The 23,487-nt window shown below is 41.6% G+C and overlaps 1 protein-coding gene across 10 annotated transcripts in view; it reads left to right on the top strand.

The window, feature by feature from the left end:
• The window catches only part of MCM3AP (minichromosome maintenance complex component 3 associated protein), a 213,451-nt gene that overhangs the window by 104,841 nt on the left and 85,123 nt on the right, over positions 1 to 23,487 (top strand). For all 10 annotated transcript variants that reach the window (XM_078378458.1, XM_072994293.2, XM_072994461.2 and 7 more), the window contains 2 exons: positions 14,618 to 14,770; positions 15,378 to 15,575. In XM_078378458.1, coding sequence (XP_078234584.1) covers positions 14,618 to 14,770; positions 15,378 to 15,575 — 351 coding nt within the window. The remainder of the gene's footprint in view (positions 1 to 14,617; positions 14,771 to 15,377; positions 15,576 to 23,487) is intronic.

The following is a 23,487-nucleotide window of genomic DNA, read 5'->3' as shown; positions in this document are numbered from 1 at the left end:
TTGTCTCTAGCAGGCACACAGATGCATGAGGCATTGAGGTAGAGTTTGTCTTCAGCAGCATCACATTTGGCAGTGATGTAGAGTTTGTCCCCAGCAGGCACTGAAGGACATGGCTTTGAGGTAAAGTTTGTCTTCAACAGCATCACATTTGGCAGTGAAGTAGAGTTTGCCCCCAGCAGGCAATAAGGTATTTGTCATTGAGGTAGAGATTGGCCCCAGCGGGCACTGAGGCATGTGGTATTGAGGTAGAGTTTGGTCCCATCGGGTACTGAGGCATTTGGCAGTGGAGTTAGCGCCTGTCACGTTCTCTCATGGCCCTTGGTTGCTTCCCCAAGCAAAGGCACACGCTACATGTCATTCAGCTGCCACCAGTTGATTACATCAGCTTTCTTCACTATTAATGACAGAGGTCTGGGCAATGTATCATTTAAAAACCAAGTAGAAATTGTTTATTGTTACAAGTGATAAAAGTCCAGTCAGTGTTGTCAACGACCAGCTCCCCTAAAGGATGCTAGATCGGTCGGACAGAGAGTAATTAGAAGTTTGCTCATCCTCATTTAGCTGGGTTGAGTCCTGGGACACCAGCCAAGGCATGTAGCAACACTCCCGCTTACAAGTCTGCCCTAAAAGAAACACCTCTGCCACCTTAGAAAACTCAAAGAGAAAACCACATGAGCTTTGTAGTCAGTAGACATACTTAGCTCTGTCGCAAACACGGGTCCAAGAACTCACGTGTAAGCTTGGACAGAGAGCAATCAGGAGTTTGCACATGCTAAAATGGGCTGAATGAGTCCAAATTCAGCTAGCCAAGATACAACACTCCTTCTCACAGGTCTGCCCACATAAGAACACCCTTGTACTCTCAGATATTATTATGAAAAGGTCAAGTGGGCTTTGTAGTCCTTAGACTTAACTTGCACCACTGACAGGACTCTAAGTAAGCTAGGCCGAGGCAGCACTCTCAGATGACCCTATGGCAAGTGTACTGTTCAGGAAACCAAATGAGTTTTATAATTTTTATTTTATTAAAGAAAAAGCATGTTACTAGGTATCAAAGCCAAATTAAACCAAAACAAATGAACTAGCATTGTGCTGTTTAGTTACACAGATGTAGTGAGGCAAAGAAAACATGAAAAATATAAAAGAGTTCAAAAACCTTACAAAAACACAAAAAGCCAATAAAAAGAATAAAAACAGTTCCACTCCAGTAATTCATTAGTAAAAACAAAATAATCCAAGTAGGTTATAAAAAGGCTATAGTCCTCAGTGATCCTATAGAATAAAAACCCCTAAACAAAAGTAAAAATCCATTATATGTCCCATAGTCCTTAGAAAAGAAAAATCCAGTAAATATACCATAGTCCTTACAAAATTACAAGAGCATAGTCCATATGGAGTATTCCAAGAAAAGAAGTCCATAAAGAATATTCCATAGAACAGTCCATAGAAAATAGTCCATGCACAGTCCTTAGGAAAAATCCCATAAGTCCAAAAGTAATCCAGCAAAGCATAGGAACCAGTCCATGTAGGTAGGCCACCAGTCCGTCTCGATAGACATTAGGGTGAGTCCCAAATGGCTGAATAGTACGTCACGAATGACTGAAAGGTCGGTCTTGGAAAGACCATCTCCATAGGCAAAAAGTTCCTTTTTCAAGAGTAACTGGCAAGGGCTCATCGCACCTTCCCACGATGTCATCCAATCAGAGTTCGTTACTAGGCAAACAGTCCTGTTGCATCACATGACTTCTTTCCCATACCACACCAGATGTTATTTGGGTTTTCCGTGGTTTATCAAAGAGTCACAACAATTCCCATCTATCTAATCACACAGAGTCCTTTCTCAGGCTTTCAGAATAACATTCTCTCTGCTCGCCTAGAAAACAACTTGTCAGCATAGCAAAGATACTTTATACAAAGAAACAAGATGGAACCTCTCTGGCTCATTTCTTAATTACAAAACCCATATGCCTTAAAAGATTTTAACTCAAAAACCCATCTCATCACAGGACTCATTATCAAAACGTGGCCTAAATTCCCCCTCAGGGTAATCTAAGACAGTTCCACTGTTCAAGAAACCAATTGATTTTTATAATTATTATTTTATTAAGAAAAATAAAGAAATTCACAAAATAAAGTCAGTTTGATGCATAAGCAAGCAAATAATCATTTTCAAGATTCAATTACAAAGTAGAAATGAGGCAATAATTCTATTAAAATACAAAAACACTAAAAATTCCAAAAATCCATGAAAATATGTAAAAAGCTAATTAAGGGAAGGCAAAAGGCAAATGCCCCCCTTCTTCTAAAATCCACTACATCTCTCCCCTTGTCTTTTACCCGCACTGAGCAGCAGGCAAACAGACTGAGAAAAACTACATTTTCAAAATAGTCCCAAAAAGATAACGCACAGGTTAGAATCCAAGTAGGAATCAAAGCATAACTGGAGAAAGAATAACTGAACAACTGAACATAGTCTATAGTAAAAGTTCCTTTTTCAAGCATTGCTGGCACACCCCTTATCTCCCCTCTCTCACGCTGTTGTCAAATCAGGGCATGATGTCAGGTAAACAGTCCCTCTTTATCTTCTGTCTTCTCTGCTCCGTTCCTTTCCCATGGGTAACAGGTGTTGTTTATCCTGCAAGTCTGCAACCACGCCACAACAAAGTCCATCTCCTTATCTAGGAATGTTTTTCTCAGGCCTTCAGAAAAACACTCTCAGATCCTTCTGGAAACATTACATTGTCAGCATGCAGAAATCATTTATACAGAGAACCAAAATGGAATCCATCTTTACATTATTCACTACTACATATCCCATCTTCAGTACATGTTTTAAACCACATAAACCATCTCATGACAAGTGTCATTAACTCTCAACTAAACAACCTTCTTTTCATCTCCACTCTCTCTTTCTCTCTCTCCCTCCTTTTCTTTCCCCCACTTAACTCCGCCCCCACCAACTCCTGTTGGTGCATGCAAATCACAATATAAATATTCATGAGCAGGGTGAACACTACATTCCTCCCCCCTTAATTAGTTTGTTTTAGGAGTGGAAACTACAGTTTGCTCTCATAAACAAAGCTTCATGGAAGAATGCAAATACAGTCAACCCTCAAGTTACGAACTTTTCGATTTACAAACGGCTCCATTGGCAAAAACTGGCATCAACTTGCGAACGGAGCCTCGACCTATGAATGAAGTCAAGGCTCCATTCGCAAGTCAATGCCATTTTTTGTGAACGGAGCCGTTCGTTGCCTTCAGAGGTCTCAAAGGGCTTTCCACCCGACATTGGAGAAGCCCTTTGAGAGCTTTGAAGGCGCCGCTCGTGGCAGCAGGGACCCCCAGGGAGGTCTCCCATGGTGGCGGGCAAGCCCTGGGAGATCTCCCTGGGGGTTCCCGCCGCCGTCGGGATCGGCACCTTCGGAGGTCTCAAAGAGCTTTCCCCTGACATCGGAGAAAGCCCTTTGAGAGCTCTGAAAGAAAAAAGGCAGGAAGGGCTAGAAATTTGAATTTTCTGCCCTTTCTCCCTGCCATTTTGCCTTCGGAGCTCTCAAAGAGCTTCCTCCGATGTTGGGGGGGAAAGCCCTTTGAGACCTCCAAAGGTAATTTTTTGAAATGCTGGAACAGATTAATTCCGGTCCCATGCATTTCAATGGAAAATGGTACTTCGACTTACAAACTTTTCAACGTATGAATGTTGTTCCAAAACGGATTAAGTTCATAAGTCGAGGTAAAAGGTAAAGGTAAAGGTTCCCCTTGACAATTTTTGTCCAGTCGTGTCCGACTCTAGGGGGCGGCGCTCATCCCGCTCTTCAAGCCATAGAGCCAGCGTTTGTCCGAAGACAATCTTTCCGTGGTCACATGGCCAGTGTGATTTAGACACAGAACGCTGTTTACCTTCCCACCGAGGTGGTCCCTATTTATCTACTCGCATTTGCATGCTTTCGAACCGCTAGGTTGGCCGGAGCTGGGACAAGCGACGGGTGCTCATTCCGTTGCGTGGATTCGATCTTACGACTGCCGGATCTTCTGACCCTGCAGCACAGGCTTCTGCGGTTTAGCCCACAGTACCAATGTATTAACCTCTTACGTTACTAAGGATACATACTATTGTTTTTAGTACCATTCTACATACCTCTTAGTTTATTAATATCCAAGCAAATTTTGCACGTTAAGCGTATCCCACAACTATTACACAAACAGAACAGTTAATATTGAACTCAGATTTTTAAAAAAGAATTCTCTCTAGTCATCTGGCCTTTTAGACAAAGCGTCCGTGACCACATTCTGAGGTCCATTTACACTGTGGATTTCAAAATCAAAGTCTCGGAAAATCAGCACCCGTCTCGTAAGTTTGCTGCATTTAGATTTCATCATTCTTAGCCACACCAAAGGGGAATGGTTGGTGCAGATGACTAAGTTCCTTCCCCAAATATAGGGCTTCAGCTTTTGCAGCATCCATATGATAGCTATACCCCCTTTTTTGGTAGTGGATAAATGTCTCTCACCAGGTTGGAGTTTCTTGCTTATGTAAGTCACTGGATGTAGACTCCTGTTGTCGTCTGTTTGGCACAGCATGACTTCCAGTCCCACGGTTGACGCATCTTTGTAAATGATGAACTTGCAGTCGAAGTCCAGGTTTTGAAGTCAGCACCCTCTTCAGACGATCAAAGACTACCTGGCACTCTGACATCCACTGGATGTTTTGTGCTTGCTTTTTTCGGGTTACATTTGTTAACAGAGCAGCTATTTCACTAAAATTTGGGACTAAACGTCTATAATGTCTGACTAATCCAAGGAATGCTCAGATTTTATTGTTAGAAGTTGGGGTGGGCCAAGTATCAATAGTTTCTATCTTTGCATCTAGGGGTTTGATCATCCCCCTCTGACTAGATGCCCTAGGTACCTTATTTGAGATTTCCTAATTTGACATTTAGCGATCTTCACTGTCAAACTGGCATCACATCACTTTTGCAGTACGACCTCTAGATGGGATTTATGTTCCTCCCAGGTCTGGCTAAAAATACCGATGTCATCCATGTATGCCATAGTGAACTCTCTCAGGCCATACAGGGTTTTATCTATCATCCTTTGAAACATTGCTGGTGCATTTTTAGGCCAAAACTCAATTCCAAATTTGTATAATCCTAAAGGACTGCAAAAAGCTATTTTCTCTTGGTCTTTAAGATCCATGGGCACTTGCCAAAACTCTTTATAAGGATCCAAACTGGAGATATATGGACATTTCCCTATTGTTTCAATAAGATGGCCTAGACAAGGCATTGGGTAGGAATCTGCCTTGGTAATATGATTTAGTTTTCAGTAGTCTACACAGAACCTGCCGCTCCCATCTGGTTTATCCACTAAGACTATAGGAGCAGCCCAAGGACTCATGGATGATATAATAATATTAGCTTTTAGCATCTCACTCAGCTCTGTGCAAATCTTTTCTATATAGGGACCTGTTGCTCTGAAAGGAGTGAGAGCTATGGGCTGGGCATCCCCAGTGTCTATTCTGTGCACTATCCCTTTTGCAATTCTCGATTTGTGTGAAAACACTGACCCATATTTCTGCAGGGGAGGACATACCTTCTTTCTGTCTTAATGATAGAGTGGGCTGAGGACCATGTCTTCAGGGTTATTTTTAAGTTCCCCCCACCTTCCCAGCGTAGCAATTTTGCTTCTCTTCTGGGTCTTCCTTGACAGTATATACAACCCAAGTTTTTTTCTATACAGTGGTGCCTCGTTTGACGAGGATAATCCGTTCCAGCGAAATCGCTGTAGAGTGAAATCCTCGTCAAGCAAAATAAAAAAGCCCATTGAAATGCATTGAAAACCGTTCAATTTTGCTATGGGCAAAATACCTGCTCATCCAGCGAAGATCCTCCATAGGGCGTCCATTTCCGTGTGCCTGTGCAGCAAAAAATGCCTCCTAAAAACAGTAGGGAGCCATTTTGAGCAGCCGGCGGCCTTTTTGAAAACCCGACTATCAGCTGTTTTGATTGTCATAATGCGAAGAACCGGTTCATGAGGCAGGGAACTGATTGTGGGGAAGCGAAAAAAGCCCATTAAAACATCGTTTTGCGATCGCAAAAACATCATCGTGAAGTGGATTCGTCATCAAGCGGGATAATCGTTAAGCGGGGCACCACTGTAATAGGTTTTTAACATGTTGACATGGATTACTTTATGACCTTCATCTTCCCTTTGGAGAATATAATTGACGTCATTCATTTTGGAGACCACTGTGTTTAACACTCAGCTCTCCCAAAGGAGAATATAAGGTTTAGACAAGGAGTCACTGTGGACACAAATCTACCACCTTTCCTCTGAGGCAAGTCCTTTAATCCTCAGAAGTGCGTTGAATCTGTTCCATGGACAAGCCTGACCTTAAAAGAAAACTCCTGTGTACTCTTACAGTACTTAAGCATGGGATTTGTGATTCCTCAGAACTCACAACAGCTCAGCAAGGTAGGACTTCTCAATGGTAGCAAGTTAGTGACCTATTCCAACCCACTGGATTTAAGTGTAACCTTGCTGTTCAAGAGACTAGTCCTCAATGAGTTTTATAATTATTTTTATTAAGAAAATATAGATTCATAGAAACAGTTTCTTTGTAAAGCATTAGCATAAAACATGTCCAAATATTCCAATAGTTAAATAAAGCTGCTAAAACCTAAGCTAAGGTGGGCTATTCTCACCTCTTCCTTCTCCTTACCATGCCACATTCTGTAAGCATTCCTTCACATACTTTGGGGTATCTGGTGGCAAAATCAATAATGGAAAAAATATACTTATTTCCTCTTCTAGTCGTCCTGGGTAGGGGTCCCACCAGGTCCAGACCTAAACGTTGGAAATGGGTGGAGATAACAGGCAATGGGCATAGTTTAGCTCTAGTTTGCTTAATTTGCTGCCCCATCCCTGGCCAGTAAAAATTCTGTGCGACCCTTTGCTTAACCACTACTACTGCAGATTTCAGATGTGAGACACACTTTTCAGAATATTAACGTTCGAAAGGCAGCTGGACCAGATGGAATCATGCGACGAGTTGTTAGGGGCTGTGCTGCAGAATTAGCTGGAGTTTTTACAGATATTTTCAATCTATGTTGCAATGTTCTGTCCCCACTTGCCTGAAAACATCTATTATAGTGCCAGTCCCCAAGCAGTCAGCTGTGGTGTATCTCAGTGATTATAGACCAGTAGCTTTAACATCTGTTATTATGAAATGTTTTGAGAGATTGGTGCTGGATTACATTAAGGCTAGTCTTCCACCTTCTTTGGACCCATGGCAATTTGCATACAGGAGAAATAGATCTACTGATGATGCTGTGTCCATTGTACTCCATACTGTATTGAGCCACTTAGAACAACAGGGGACTTATGCGAGGCTGTTGTTTGTGGATTATAGCTCTGCTTTTAATATGATTCTACCAAATAGGTTGTTTTTTTAAAATGATCAACCTGGGATTACCTCAGAAGATCTGCGTGTGGATAAAGGACTTTCTGACAGATAGGCCACAGTCAGTAAGGATGGGATCTCACCATTCTTCTACCCTGGTACTAAGTACAGGAGCTCCCCAGGGCTGTGTGCTAAGTCCCTTCCTCTATTCCCTGTACAGACATGATTACACCCCACTGTATAACACCAACACAATTATTAAATTTGCGGATGATACGACAATGGTGGGGCTCATAAATAAGAACAATGAGTCTGCTTATAGAAAAGAAGTACAAGGGTTGATACTTTGGTGTAAAGAAAATCATCTCACACTTAACATTAAAAAAACTAAAGAACTCATAATTGATTTTAGGAGGAAGAGATATGTACATTTACCACTGTACATAAATGGCGAGGAAGTTGAGAGAGTTGGTAGTTTTAAATTTCTGGGCACTTACATCTCAGAGGACCTCTCATGGACTATAAATGCCAACATGCTAGTGAAGAAGGCACAGAAGAGGCTGTATTTCCTGAGAATGCTCGGCAAGTTAAATTTATCTCAGCATTTACTTCTGTCATACTATCGTAGCACCATTGAGAGTGTCCTAACCTATGGCATTCTGGCATGGTTTGGGAGTAGCTCTGTAGCGGACAAAAAAGCTCTACAGAGAACCATTAAAATTGCCCAGAATATCATTGGGCTCCAGCTACCAACCCTGGATGACATCTTCACATCCCGCTGTCTGAGGAAGTCACACAGCATCCTGAGAGACTCTTCCCATCCTGCTTATAACTTTTTTGAACTGTTACCATCTGGCAGAAGATATAGAACAATTAAGACTCGGACCACACGTTTTCTGAATAGTTTTTATCCCAGAGCTATAATTGCACTTAATAATGAGCTTAAAGACCACCAGTAGTGAATAGTTAGTTGGACTGTGTTACTTGGCCTGCGGTGTAGATGTTTGTATTTTTAGTGGGGGACTTTTAGTGGGTGGGGAGTGTTGGGGGATTCTTTTTTAGTGGGTGGGGAGTGTTTGGGGGATTTTATGTGTGTGCATGTCTGGTCTCTGGATGTCTGTGAATTTCATTGTATGGGTATACAGTACTGTGTGTATACTTACAATGACAATAAATAAATAAATATAAATAAATAAAAAATAAAAAATAGTGTGAGGGATGCCCATGTGTGCTCCAAATACATCTTTGTGTGCTTTTTCCAGAATCTTTTCTCGGTATTTAACAGGTACAATTAGCTGTTTGTGGGGCCCTTCTCCACCCCTACAAGGTGCCATTAAAAACCCCCTATGCAGTAGGTCTTGTTCCACACAATACTTCTCTGGATGTTGAGGGGATAGTGGAATGGGATTCTCCTTAACTTTTTCAAAGCAATTATTTAAGGTGCTAGCTTCCTTTTGTTCCTTAATAAAGAAGGAACTACGTATTAGGATTTTTCATCAGCACCAAATCAGCAGTCTCCCTTATTTCAGGATGTTCTCCTAAACCAGATCTTTCAATGGGAGTTTCAGTGGTTGGGATTCCCATGCTTTCCTCAGCAGCTACAATCTGTCTCCCCTGAGAGTGGGTTACCATGCAAACACTCTGCACATGCTTTGAGAGATCCAAACCAATCAGACTAGGAGCTGGGATTTGATCTGACACAGCTACCTTCCATATACCAGACCAGTGGTTTTTAACCTTTTTGAAAGAAACGCCCCCTTGAGCCACTGAGGAAGTTATCACCGCCCCCCTCCCCGCGGTGATGATTTCTTTCTTTCTTTCTTTCTTTCTTTCTTTCTTTCTTTCTTTCTTTCTTTCTTTCTTTCTTTCCTATTTATTTATTTATTTATTTATTTATTTATTTATTTATTTATTTATTTATGACACTTAAATCCAATGACCCCTGAAAACAAAATTCAATTCTAAGAAAATGAAATGCCCCAAAAACATTTAATGATTTAGTTGCAAGCGAATTTTAAGACGCAAAAAGAAATATAAAAAGGGCATAAAAACAAACCACAATGCAGGAACTAAAAATTTCAAGACAAAAACTCTGAAACTAAATTAAGATTGGAGGAAAATATATATTCATGCACACTGTAAAAAGGCTGCAGCCATCTTAACAGGTTTGGCTTGCTCCAGGGCCCCCCTACCGCCCCCTTCTGCTCCAGCGCCCCCCTTTTCGTTCTATCGCCCCCCTGAAAAAATGAAATCGCCCCCTGGGGGGCATTATTGCCCACGTTAAGAACCACTGTACCAGACCACCAATGGTAATTCAATGCTACTCTAGCCATTGGCTAGAGAATCAGAACTTATCCCTTTGAGGGTAGTTCTCTCCTATTCCATCATACTTTCTTTAGGAATTATGTCCGGGTGACAGATAGTTATTTGGGAACATGAGTCCCTTAGACCTGGATACTTTTTACTGTTGATAAAAATCATTGCTCCAGAGCTTTCCAGTAAGTCTTGATCACACTTGATTAAATAGCATTGTATCACTCTGCCCTCCGGAAGCTCTGGGCTCTCTGCCAAGTCCGTTCCCTTTGCAGAAGTGCAGCCGTTACAGGCTTCAGCTGTCGATGGCTGAAGGCAAAATACTTTTTAGGCTGACTGAAATTTCTATTTTTATGAGTTTCACATTGGGAACAAAAATGTCTGCAGGCATAACACTGCATATTTCTCCTATGTTCAGAGCAAAGGGATTTAGTAGTTTTTCCCTCAGGATTATTCGATCTTAGTACACTTTGCTGTGAGAATGAAGGTCTTGCTTTTAAAGGGTTTTCCTTAGCTTGAGTATGATTTATGTAATTTTTACTGGATTGGGATGCTCTCTTACTAATGTCCCAAACTTTTCTATCAATTTTTATCTCAGAGAATCGAGGATCTTTGATCCCACTAATAAAATCAGCATATTCAAATGCCTGTTGCACATTTTTAGGATCCTTGTCTTTGACAAGATAACGCAATTCCCCTGATATAATTAAATAAAATTGTTCTAATCCAAACACATTTCTCATTTGGTTTAAGGAGGTGACATGTTCTTGTTCTAGCCTACTGTTAAATGTGTCCCAAGTGGAGCAAAAGACTCCTGAGGATTCTTTGAAATTGATCAAAATGTTCTCCTGAGATGCTCAGAATTAATTCCAAATTGGGAATACACCATCTTTTGGTAAGCCTCAAAAGCTCTTATCTTGTTCAAGAGTCATCTGTGAATAGATCTCAGATGAAACTCCCCCTATCTGTGACCTTAAAATTATCATCCTCCCATCATCTTTAACCTCAAAGTCCCCAGAAACTCTCTAAAAGGAAATCAGGAAAGATTCAGGACAATCTCCATTCCGATATTGGGGAAATTTCTTTAGATTGATATTTGAGGGATTTCTCACACTGGAATTGTTGTTGTTATTGGCAGCTATTTCCAATTTCTTCATCTCAGTTTGGAACTGCATTTCTCCTTGCCTTTCAAGTTCTCTGATTTTTTTTCTTTTTCCAATTATAATTGGTTTTTCATAGCTAACTCCTTCAGTTTAAATTCCTGTTCCACTTTTTAAAATCTTGGGAGCTTTGGATATTTTCTCCTTCTGAGGCAATTATTACTGGTCTCTCAGTTTCTTCATCACTTTGAATTTGAGGGTTCCCACTTCCCTCAGCACCCTGGAGCTCACCCTGTGCCTCCATAACCAACTTTTTGATTTTAAAAAAAAAAGCCCAATCCAAGCCATTACCCACCTTTGCACAGGCAGTGGAGCTGGGCGATCACTTTGATCTCTTTCCCCCTCTTCTTCTTTTTTCTTTTCCTTTCCCCCTCTTTCTATGTCCAACACCGGCATAAGACGAGGTGGAAATCCTGATTCAAGTCAGTCCCAGGGGTGGGTTTCCCTTCTGGCAGGCTTTAGCAAGCCACTGGAAGGGAAAATCTCTCTCTGCTTATGTCTCCAAGGAACAGCTGATCTGCGAGGGCATAAACAGATAAGGGAACGAAGGGATGAATATAAAAGGGTTATATTCATTGCTTTGTATTCATTGGGGTCTCTGGACTCCAAGAATACAAAGCAACAAATATCTGATGAATCAGGGATATTAATTGAATATCCTGATTCAGTTTTATATTCGTCCCCATGTCTAGTAACCAGTATAGGTGTTAGATAACTGTTGAATGAAAATCTTTGGTGATTCTCTCAAGTGTCTAGTTTTGTTTATTGCACATTGAAAATGCTATGAAAATACAACAAAGTAAAGCTTTTTAGCACTTTCCCCCAGTTGCCTTGAACTACAACCCTTTCCATTCAATCCAATTGGGATAAAATTTGTCGACCAACATGTTGAGAAGGTGCCAATTGGCTAGCATTTCATAGAAGGAATTTCTTCTGCCTATCATGTGCCTGATTGAACCTTCTTAATTAGTTGCAGTTGCAGTTAGCCATAGCAACTTACATGACTCCTTTTGTCAAATCCCAACAGGATTTTTGGCCCATCTCTTTTGAACACACGCCAAAGCAGGTGGGGTGTTTAGTGAATTTAAAGACAAGCCACTGCCACCACCTTATCTTCCTTTCTGTCCCTATGTGTAGCGCAGCTTCTTTCAGAAGACGATGGCCCAAAATCCTATTGGGATTTTACATATAAGCAGAATCATGCAACTAAGATATGAGTATGATTAAGTATGTGTTCAGCATCTTGTGCTTGCAGGAAGGAAGAATCTGAGGGGGTCTGCTCTGATGTCCACATCTGTCCATTGCCCAGCACTTTGTTTCCAATGCACTTTTTCATGCCTTCCTCCATTCCACCTAGTCAGAATATGTGGTAGGGAAGAGGAATGAACTAACTGCTTCTGTGCCACTGTCCCTGCTCAAAAATCAGTGCAGTAGAACCCCATATCCACTGTTTCAGTTACTATGGTTTAATTTGACCATGGCTGACTGCTGTCTGAAATGAAGGGCAGCCCCTTCATTGTCTCTCATCTGCTTCTTCAGGCCAGGGATCAATGATTCATTCTCCCAGTGGATGGGTGTTTTTGTGCTTGGAACATCTTCCCTGCAGATATGGCAGGGGGTGGTGGAGGTGGCATTCCTACTGTATGTGCTGCATGTGGCAACTACAGCCTATTTCAGAATGGGAGTGAATGTAGGCAGAAGGGAATCTTTGGCAGTTTACTGTGATAACTGGAGCAGCAGTGCGGGTCACGTTGCCTTGCTCAGGGTTGACAAAGAGAAGAGAGAGCTTTCATGTTTCTGTGGATTTCTTACTCCCAGGATGAGGAAAGTGAAACAAGATGGGGAGAATGTGTTTGGGTTTGTCCCTCCCTTCCATTTCCTGAGCTCCAAAGTGAATTAGTCTCTTTTAAAAAATATTTATTTTATTATTTCTGACCTGTGTTAGCAGCTAAACTTGTCTTTTCACTTTGTCACAATTCCATTCTGTGAAACCCTATAGTACTTAAGATCAAGTGTTTTGGCATACTGGAAGGGGGAAAAGGAAGACTGTTTTAAAAGAGGAGTATTTTACAAAGGGGAGTAAAAGACTGGAGGCCAGAATCAGCACATAATCCATCCCAGGGCTGGAAGAGAGGGAGTATTTGTGTGTTTACATTTCTTTCAGGGTTGATTTGATTTAAATCATGATTTAAATTAATTTGAATCATGATTTAAATTGATTTAAATCATGAAATGAAAATTTTTAATTATGATTTTAATCAGTTTGATTTTAGAAAATTGATTATTTTTATCAACCCTGATTTCTTTGTTGTCTCTCTCCCCACTGCTCCATTTCTCTCTCCTTCATTCCCTCTTCCTTACAAGGCACCCCTATTTAAAAAGGCAGTATAACATACTAATGCAAACTGAACTACCCATGTTAATTTTGTTTTTCCCCTCACCACTCAGGCCAGGTGTATCCCACACACAAACACTACTAATGAATTACAGTGGGGTCTCGACTTACGAACGGCTCGACATACGAACGTTTCGACTTACGAACCGCTCTCATAGGAATATATGGACTCGACTTACGAACTTAGATTCGAGTTACAAACTCTTTTTTTCCCTTTTTTAAAAGCTAAGTCATCTTAGGTTAAAAGGAAAAAAGAAAAAAATATCCCCCTCTAGTGGCAGAAGGCGGAATAGCAGCTTCCCATTAGTTTCTATGGACGAAAAGAGCAGATACAGATTAAATGGTTTTCAATGCATTCCTATGGGAAATGCAGATTCAACTTAAGAACTTTTCGACCTGAGAACTGCCTTCCAATACGGATTAAGTTCGTAAGTCGAGACCCCACTGTATCATTGAAGAGTAGTAAATTATTACAGCCATGACCTTGGGGTGTCATTTCCAGCTTCTTATTTCAGAATGTACATTGTTTCAGAAAGGTCGAAATATATTACTTCCTAGCGGTGATAGTGATTGCCTATACAGGTACTAGTACCTGGCATTCTGGGTCAATGTCAGTGGTATCCCATGGAAGCTTGCTCTGTGTCAGTTAGAAATTCTAACACAAAAAAGAGGGCCTGCAGGGCAGATTTTCTTTTTTGTGTAAACAGTAGCCAAGTGTGAATCAACTCACAGGACAATTTCTGTAGCCATACAGTCAGATTCAAGTGGTTTGTAAAGTATGGTACAACTGATGTAGTGTGTGGCATATTTTGTGGTCTCAGGCAGTCTGTCTTTCATGCAATGAAAACCACTTCCCTTCAACTTAAGAAGTTCTCCAGTATATATTAACTAAGTGCATCCAAAGTTATTTCCACCACTCTGTGTTTGCTGTATACCATACTGAACTTAAAGCATCCTTCGTTTTATTAGTCTAGTTTCTTATGCCTAGTTATAAAACCTGCTAGATCATCATCATCTTAGAACTGCATTGCTGGAAGGGACCCTTGCCAAAGCGGCATAGTGCAGAATCAAACTCTTACTCTCTGACTTCGAAGCCAGATACCCACACCATCCAGCATCACTTTCTTAAACACCCTATCTGGATTTGGCCTTGAAAAATGAATGCATGGTATATGGATGATAACTTTAAATTTTGTTCCTTAGTCTTTTATAGAAAATAGATAACATCTTGCCTGACAGAAATGTAGAACTTTTCCAATGTATTTGTTTTTTCTCTTGGCAAATGTTTTCTTCATTTCTGTTCTTTGTTTTAGTAATGCCTGATAACTAATCTGTTTAATTTTATCCAAGATGTGCTGTGGAGAAGGATCAAAAAGCACGTATTGCTCGTTGCTCAAAAGAAGTCTGTGCTGAAATAATGGGTGTATTTCTAGATGATGAGATTTTCCAGAGTGCCAAGGAGACTTTAGAGGAACTTCAGTGCTTCTGTAAATTCTTACAACGGTTGGTTAAATTAAGCTTTTCCATACCCTTTATCTCAGAATGATGTTATGGTCTGTGCATAACAGAATTTTAGGAGAAATGCAGTATATAAATAACGTAAACAAAAAAATGAATATTGGCTTAGATTATTAAATGCCCCCTTTTAATGCTTTCTACCCTTCCTCCTCAAGTGTAAATAGACTGGGTGGGGAAAGAGGTGTAATATTATTTGTGCTGAGATTTGGAGAAGATACAAAATGCTAAGATGGTTGTATGTTTTTAAATAAGCTCCAAACACAGCAAACTCCCAAACTCCCTGGCACATGTGCAGGGCTTGAGGGAGAGGTAGAAATGTCTCTGGCTGCATTAAGATATGTATATGGCAAGAAGAAGCAGGAGACCAGGCAAGAGTTCAGAGGATCGCTACAGGTTGCTGTTAGCGAATCGCTGGGAGGATTTGTAGAAACCTGTAATATTGTGTTTCCCTGGTAGCATAGGGAGCATGGCATGACTACAACTGATAATAAATTCAGTATTGTAAATTCTAATGAAAAGTTTCAGCAGTGAGGAGCTAACATATACTATGCTTTAGTCATAACTTTTAATGGAACATTGTTTTCTCCTGAAGGTGGAAGGAAGCTGTTGCAGCCCGAAAGAAACTGAAGCGTCAGATGAGAGCATTCCCAGCTGCCCCATGTTGTGTTGATCCCAAAAATAAATTGAAAGCTCTGTCACCTAGTGCAGAATGTCCTATTGCCAGAGAACACCTAGAAAAAAGAATTGTAAACTTGGGACATGCAGGGAACCTTGGTACTTCCTGCCTTAGGTAAGTAAATAATTAAGCGTCTGCTTAATAAGTTACAAAAATAAGTTACTGTACAGTATCATGAGAGTTGATCTGAATACCAAGAATAACCAATGGCTGAGTTATATCTTAGTCTATACAGCATGGATTCCCTGAACAAAGGGATGATTAGCTTCCTCAAAACAGCATACACAATGTAAATAATGACTGTTTACAGGAACTCTATGGTACTGTGCTTCTGGAATTTGGATTACTATATTGTACATTTTTATATTTAATTTTTTTTTCTTGAATGGTGAGAGGAGCTTTTTTCCTTTCAGAATTCCTTCTCCTCCTTCTACCAAGCTAGTATGAATTCTGCTATAGATTCTCTTTGCACCTTTGCTCCAGGCTTTCTGAAAACCTGGCCTGGACCCCAGGACCAAATTTAAACAGCTTCTGGTGATCTGAGTTCCTTGACTGCAGGTGACCATGCTTAAATGAATCAGTGAATACTGATCCCGCAGATATGGAGGTTCTACTGTATTTACAGTTTCATCTATTTGCTTTTTAAAATAATATTTGAAGAGGTTCCACAACTACGTAGGCTGTATAACTGGTGCATTTAGATTAGATTGAAGTAGTGTGTACCCTTTGATTTGCAGATACATCCAGTTGTTGATTTATTGTGGTCTTTGAAATGAAGTAGGTCACAATGTGCAATAAATAAGAATTCTGTGATAGCTTCCCAGTTGAACCAGTTTTCTCTTAGGCATGGAGGAGACCATCAAACTAGTGCCACCCCAGATTGGCAGAGATCAAGTGACAGAAAACTTTTGGTGTATATTCTATGTAATAGGACTCCTTTGTTTGTTGTTTAGTTGTTACGTCATGTCCGACTCTTCATGACCCCATAGACCAGAGCACGCCAGGCCCTCCTGTCAAGGACTCCTTAGCTGCTTATAATGTTTCTTATCCATGATTTTAACTTCTCTTTCTGGAGTCCTCTGTCGTACTTTATCCTGTGACCTTCACGCAGTTTTCTAGTTGCTCAGCAGGTCTCCCTTTGGAACTTGTAGGTCTGTAACTGCACTTCCTAAATATGGCTTGCATGGTGGTAGAGTCATCAGTATGCTCTAGGAGCAATCCCTTTGAGAAAAGACAGTTGCCTCATATATTCAGGGTTAACTCTCCCCCACATTTTTGTTCTGTTGTGGTGGTGGTGGTGCACAAGTTTCCCTAAGGAGCTCTTAGCACTCGGTCAGAGAGTTCCACAGGCCACTTACCTACCACCTTTGTGCTGAAGCAAGTCCCAAGACCTCAGCAGTGTGTAGCGTAAGCCCCTTGAATAAGTCTGACCTTAGAAGAACACTTTACTTTTACCCAGTACTTTGCAAGTACACATGGGCTTTGTAATTCCTTAGAATTCACAACAGCTCAGTTAGGTAGGACTCTCAATGATAGCTAGTTTGTGGCCCTCTCCACCTTCCTCGATTTAGCCAGACCCTGCTGTTCAAGAGACCAGTCCTTTGTAAGGACAGTGGGGTCTCAACTTACAAACTTAATCCGTATTGGAAGGCAGTTTGTAAGTCGAAAAGTTTGTAGGTCGAATCTGCATTTCCCACAGGAATGCATTGAAAACCATTTAATCCGTATCTGTTCTTTTCCGTCCATAGAAACTAATGGGAAGCTGCTATTCCACCTTCTGCCACTAGAGGGGGATATTTTTTTCTTTTTTCCCCTTAGGTCATGAAAAGTTCAGGAAAGGAGTGGGGAGGCAGGGAAACGTTTTAAAAGCACTTTTGAAATCATTTTTTTCAACGAAGCCAATTTTAAAGCATGTTTTAAAGCATGTTGTGCTGTTTTTTTCAGCACAAAGACACGCAGGCAGGAGTCTGGAACTCACACCTTGACTCAGGCTTTGCAAGCCAGAATGCCTGACCCACACAATTCTTCTGCAAAAACACAGACAGGCAGGATTTTGGAACTCACACCTTAACCCAGTCTTTGCAACCCAGAATGCCTGACCCACACAATTCTTCTGCAAAAACACAGACATTTCAAACAAAACACATTTTAAGAACATTTTTAAAACCAGCAACTTTTAAACCAAACACATTTTAACAGGAACAAAGCAACTTTTAAACCAACCAACCAACCCATAGGAACTAATGCAAAGCCGGTTAATCCGTTCCTACCACTAGGGGCAGAATTTTTTTCTTTTTAACCTAAAATGACTTAGGTTAAAAAAAAGGAAAGAGGGAGGGAAGGAGGGAACAGACACCTTTTCAACAGAACACGTTGAAAAGCACCTTTTCAGCCAAGACAAGCACCTTCTGGAAAAACCAAGCACCTTTCAGACAACAGATCACCTTGAAAAGCACCTTTTCAATCAAGACAAGCCAATACAAGCACCTTTTGGGGAAAGGGGGGGCAGCAAAGGAGGGAGGGAACACCTTTTAAAAATTCAAAAATCAAAATTTTTTAAAAAGCCAAAAAATAAAAATATAGTCCATAGAGCACTGTGCCAGGCAATACCAGCAATACCAGGCAGTCTGAAGACTGTCTCCAAATCCACTCTCAAAACACTGGGAAGAGCAAGGAAGCAGACAGGCACCCTCTTCACTGGCCAATATTTAACTGAAAGTTCAAATTTCGCACTTTCCCCACCTCCTGTGCGTTTTTTCAGTTTGTAACTCGAATCTAAGTTTGCAAATCGAGTCAATATTTTTCTAACAGAGCAGTTTGTAAGTCGAAATGTTTGTAACTAGGGCCGTTTGTAAGTCGAGGGTTGACTGGATCTTTATAATTATTTTTATTCAAAAAATAGAGTTTCATAGTTTATATTGCTCAAGCTTTAGCATAAAGAACATATTCAAAGATTACTACAGTTAAATAAAATAACTAACCCCCATTAAAATAAAAACCACTACTAAGATGGGCTAAGGTGGGCTAATCTCACCTCCTTACATACTTCACCATTCCATTACATAACACATTTCAGAAAAAATCATCATCTCTCAGTTCTTTCAGAAATCAGTTTGCTTGTAGCTAAGCTCTCTTTCACACACTTCTCCTTCCATCTTTTCTACATTCTCTAACTCCCTTCTTGACACTTCATGGCTGTTAACCAATTAGCCTCAAGGGGCTGTAACCCCTTTCTCCACCCTCAATTCCCATGACGATCCAGCTGTTTTATCTCTTCTCCAATTAGCTCGGAATGTAGAGTCTTTCACGGGCTCCTTGTCCAACCTTGAGCTTATCTCGAATAATGCAGTACCAGTCTTCAGAAAAACACTCTCACACTATTTATTTGTTTATTGCATTTATACCCTGCTCATCTAGTCAATTGACTACTCTGGGCGGCTTCCAACATATATAATAACAATATAAAATATAACAACATTTAGACATCAGTAGTAGAGTTATTCAAGATGGCAAGAGATAAGAAAAATAAAAAATAAAAATAAATCAAATAATAACTGAAGGGAAAGCCTGTCTAAACATCCAAGTTTTCAGTTGGTTTTTAAAGATGCCCAGCGAAGGAGGGAGATTATTCCAGAAGCGAGGAGCTACCGCCAAGAAGGCCCGGTTTCTTGTTTTTTCCTTCTGGACCTCCCTCAGCGTCAGGCTCCTCAGCCTCACCTCCTGACTTGATCTAGTGATACAGGTAGATTTTGGTGGGAGTAGGTGTTCCGCTAAGTATCAAGGCCCTAAACCATTTAGGGCTTTATACATAAGCATTAAAACTTTGAAGTCAATGCGGAATCAAATTAGCAGCCAATGGAAAGCAGCCAGAGTGGGAGAGATATATTTTCTCACTCCACTAAGGAGTCTGGCCACCACATTCTGCACCATTTTGAATTTCCTCAAAGGTAGCCCCACATAGAGCATAGAGTGCATTACAGTGGTCTAATCTCGAGATTACAAGCACATGTACCAAGGTGGTGAGTACCCCAACATCAAGATAGGGATGCAGCTGGGCTATCCATCAAAGATGAAAAAAAGGTGGTACGGACCACTGACTCCACCTCTGTTTCCATGGTGAGCTCCAGGTGCAGATGGATCCCCAAGGTGCGAACCTCACTCTTTGCGGTAAGAGTCACCCCCACCAAATGACAGTTTCCCAGACTGCTGATGGTGGGGAGATGATCGAACCCTGCCGAACCCCACAATTGAGGCTCCATGGGGCCGATACCCTCTCCCCAAGCTGTACTCTCTGAGGACGGTCCCCGAGGAAGGATTGTAGCCAGGCAAACAGCAGGCCACCAATTCCTAACTCGGAGGATACCGTGGCTGACGGTATCAAAGGGCGCCAAGATATTCAGGAGGACCAGCAGAGATGTTTTACCCCTGTCAGCCTCCCTCAGTATGTCAACGACCAGTGCTGTTTCTTTGCCATGGCGCGGCCTAAAGCCCGACTGGAATGGATCCAGGGGATTTGTTTCATCCAAATGACCCTGAAGCTGATCAGCCACCATCCTCTCGACCACCTTGTTGATGAAAGAAACATTGGCGACGGACCTTTAATTGCCAATTTTGTCTGCCGCAAAACTAGGTTTCTTCTTATGTGCCTAATGAGTGTTTCCTTGAGGGCAGGAGGTACCCTGCCCTCATGGAAAGACCTATTAATTATTGCTGTGGCCCATTCAGTTGTTACAGGCCTGGTTGCTTTGATTAGCCAGGCTGGGCAAGGGTCAAGGGATGAGGTGGTGGCCTGACAGCAATCAAGCGCTTTGTCCACAATATTTGGTGTCACAGGCTGAATGAAATCAAAAGTCACCGGGCAAGGTGGAGCGCTGGACATCTCTGCTCGACTCACTGTATCCAAAGAAGGAGAGCGCTCCTGGCGGATGGCCTCCACTTTAGATTTTTAAAATGCTGCAAATTGGTCTGGTGAGATACTAGGGGGAGGCCCATCACTTAGACCAATTCTGGATAGGTTGCGCACTATACGGAAAGCTCCGCCTGATGATTTGAAGCTTCGCTTATCCGTTTAGCGAGATGTACTTGGCTAGCAGCCTTTACCTTGGCCAGGTAAGGGTTAGTCGCGACCCTGACAGCTATCCAATTATAATCTGTCGGGTTCTTTCTCCACTTGCACTATAGCCTTCTCCTAAATTGCTTCATCGCTCGTAGGTCCTGATTAAACCTGGACGCAGGCCAAGCTCTGCGTTGGAGAGGGCGTTTAGGAGCAATCATGTCTACAGCCCTGGTGGCGGCGGTAAACCAGCCATCAACCAGAGCTTTGACAAGAGCACAGCCAGATCAGCCGAAACACCTCTCATGGCATCCTGGAATCCTACAGGATCCAGTAGCCTTCGAGGGCGGACCATGGAAATAGGTCCCTGCTCCTTGCAAGGGGGGAGAGCCATTGAGAAGTTACATTTTATTAGGTAGTGATCTGACCATGACAAGGGAACCGACACAAGGTCAGTCACCATCAGACCACAATCACTCCAATTGGTGGAAAAACCCAGGTCTAACATATGGCCACCCACGTGGGTGGGGCCGTTGACATGTTGGGACATGTTCAAGGAAGCCATGGTTTCCAAGAACTCAAGAGCTGGCCCAGAAGTCTCTGCCTCCGCGTGAATGTTGAAGTCACCCAAAACTAATAGCTTCAGGAACCTCAACAGTGCTGCAGAGACAAAGTCCGCCAGCTCCGGTAAGGAAATGGCTGGGTTGCGGGAAGCGCGGTAACCCAGCAAGATCCCAATACCATCCCTGGCCCCTATCAACACGTGGAGGGCCTCCAGTCCTGGCTTTATCACCGAGGAGCACCTAGTAATCTCCAATGTGTTTTTATATACAATGGCTACTCCCCCCGCCCCTCCAATCTGCCCTGGTGCTGGACAGCATAACCGGGCGGCCAGGCAAGTGTTAGGGGAGGACCCCCCTCTCTGCCTATCCACGTTTCGGTTATGCACGCCAGGTCCGCATCCTCCTCCGGATTAAGATCGTAAATAACCTGGAATTTGTTAGATACAGACCTGGCATTCAACAACACCAGTTTTAGAGTGGAGGGTCAGCTGATCTGACTATCTCGATACTGATGGTTGATCACAGCCCCAGAACAGTGAACAGCCTTCCAACATCTGTTCATCGTTCTTCTAACACGAGTAGTGGCTGTGCCAACACCATATCTCCCTCTACCCGTAATCACAGAGATGTTCAATGGCCCCTCGCTGGGAGGGCAGGCCTTCCATTCTGTATCAAAAGAAAAAAAGAAAAAGAAAAAACAGAAACCCTACAAACAGATTAAATAATAATAACAAAATTAATAACATAAAAAAGAAATATATATACTATTTAACTAAACATCTATCATTAAATAATAATTAATAATTAATTTAAAGTGCAAATTGTCCAGAAAGACAAGAGAAAAGATGAGAGAAACAAGAAAACACAGTAAAGTAAATACATAAACCAGGTGCAGTGTAATAAACTGACAATTTATTGTCAGAACCCAGCATCTGATTAAGGATTGCTCGATTCCCGAACAGAAAGTGTCTGGGCGCTTGTGTACTCCCAAATAGCTGAGCAGAGTCCAAGTGACTCAGCCAGGACATCACAGAAACCCCTTACTACAAATTTGTTTGAAAGAAGACCCTTGCTTGCACTTAAGTAAGCTAAGCAAGAAAAAGAAAAAAGAAAACTCATGAGCTTTGGAGTCTGCCAGGACGAACAAAGCTCAGGCAAAAAGGACTCTGTAGCATTCTGTGGCCTAACAACTCTTCTGGAAGCAGGCTCAGCAGACTTGCTGTTCAAAAGACCAATCTTAAGGATTTTAAGAATAATTTTTATTGAAAAATAAAGTGTTTAGATATATTTAGTTTGTTGCATAAGCAAAGCATAAGTAGCATTTCCAAAAGATATTGCAGTTAAAATCCTAACAAAATTCAACTAGCAAAAATAAAATAAAATTCTAAAAAGCTTCTTTAATGGTTACCCCCCCCCCCCCTTTAGATTACATCTTAGCATAAAGCATACAAAATGGTTCCCTAGAAACTGGAATCAGACATCTGAGTCTGGAAGCTCTCTAAGCTCTTGGAGATCTGGAAGATCTGTCCATGTGGCACCATCCTCCATTTTCCATCTTCTTGGCACCACCCATCTTCTTCTTCGTCCCTTCGAGGTGTTGACCAATTGGCATAAAGGACAGTCCGTTCATGCCTCCTTTTCCCATTAGAAGTCCAGATGTTGTTTTCTCAGGTCTAGATCCAGACAGACAATGGTGTTGTGTCTTTACTCCTTATCGTCTCATAACATGGCTGTTTACATGGAACTTTCCCATCGCCTCTTGGAGAAAACATTTCCATCGTACAAAATCATTCTAACACAGAATCAATATGGATTCATTCTATCATTCTCCACAACTACATATCCCATCTTCAGTTCAGGTTTTAACCTTAATAATCACAACCATGACACCCACACTATAAAATAAATTAGAAAATAAAACATAAAATACAAACAAAGAATAGAATAAATAAAATTTAAAGAAAAAACCCACGGATTTTACTCCCCACATATAGTCCTGATCTGCCTTACTTTGCCTCGTGATCTTGTCCTTCTACATGTTGTTAAATTAGATGTTATTGAGAGTGTTAGGGTGCAGTTCTTACAAATGAGGCAAGTTTTAGAAGTCTCGGCAGTAAGCAGAGGAAGCAACAGTAGCACCAAGATCAAAGCAGGAAGTGGCGCTACTGTTGCCATTTTCCTCCCTTGGAAAACAATTGAAAAGTCATTACTGGCTGTGCTAAGGGAACACGCAGGGAAAGTAGGTCCTAGCAAGATTGTTACTGCAGCTCCCAACGTAGCGGTTTGTAAAAACAGCCGGCTGAAGCCCACGACGAATAGATCTTTCTCCCCCACAACTATTTTATCTCTCTCGCACCCGGAGCTTCAAGCAGACTGCCCTGCTTCACCAAGCCTGCCAACGCTCTCCGAG

Source organism: Pogona vitticeps, chromosome 1 (genome assembly GCF_051106095.1).
Source record: "Pogona vitticeps strain Pit_001003342236 chromosome 1, PviZW2.1, whole genome shotgun sequence".
Classification (NCBI taxonomy): Eukaryota; Metazoa; Chordata; class Lepidosauria; order Squamata; family Agamidae; genus Pogona; species Pogona vitticeps.
Note: the sequence above shows the minus strand (reverse complement) of the source record. Positions and strands in the feature narration are given on the sequence as shown.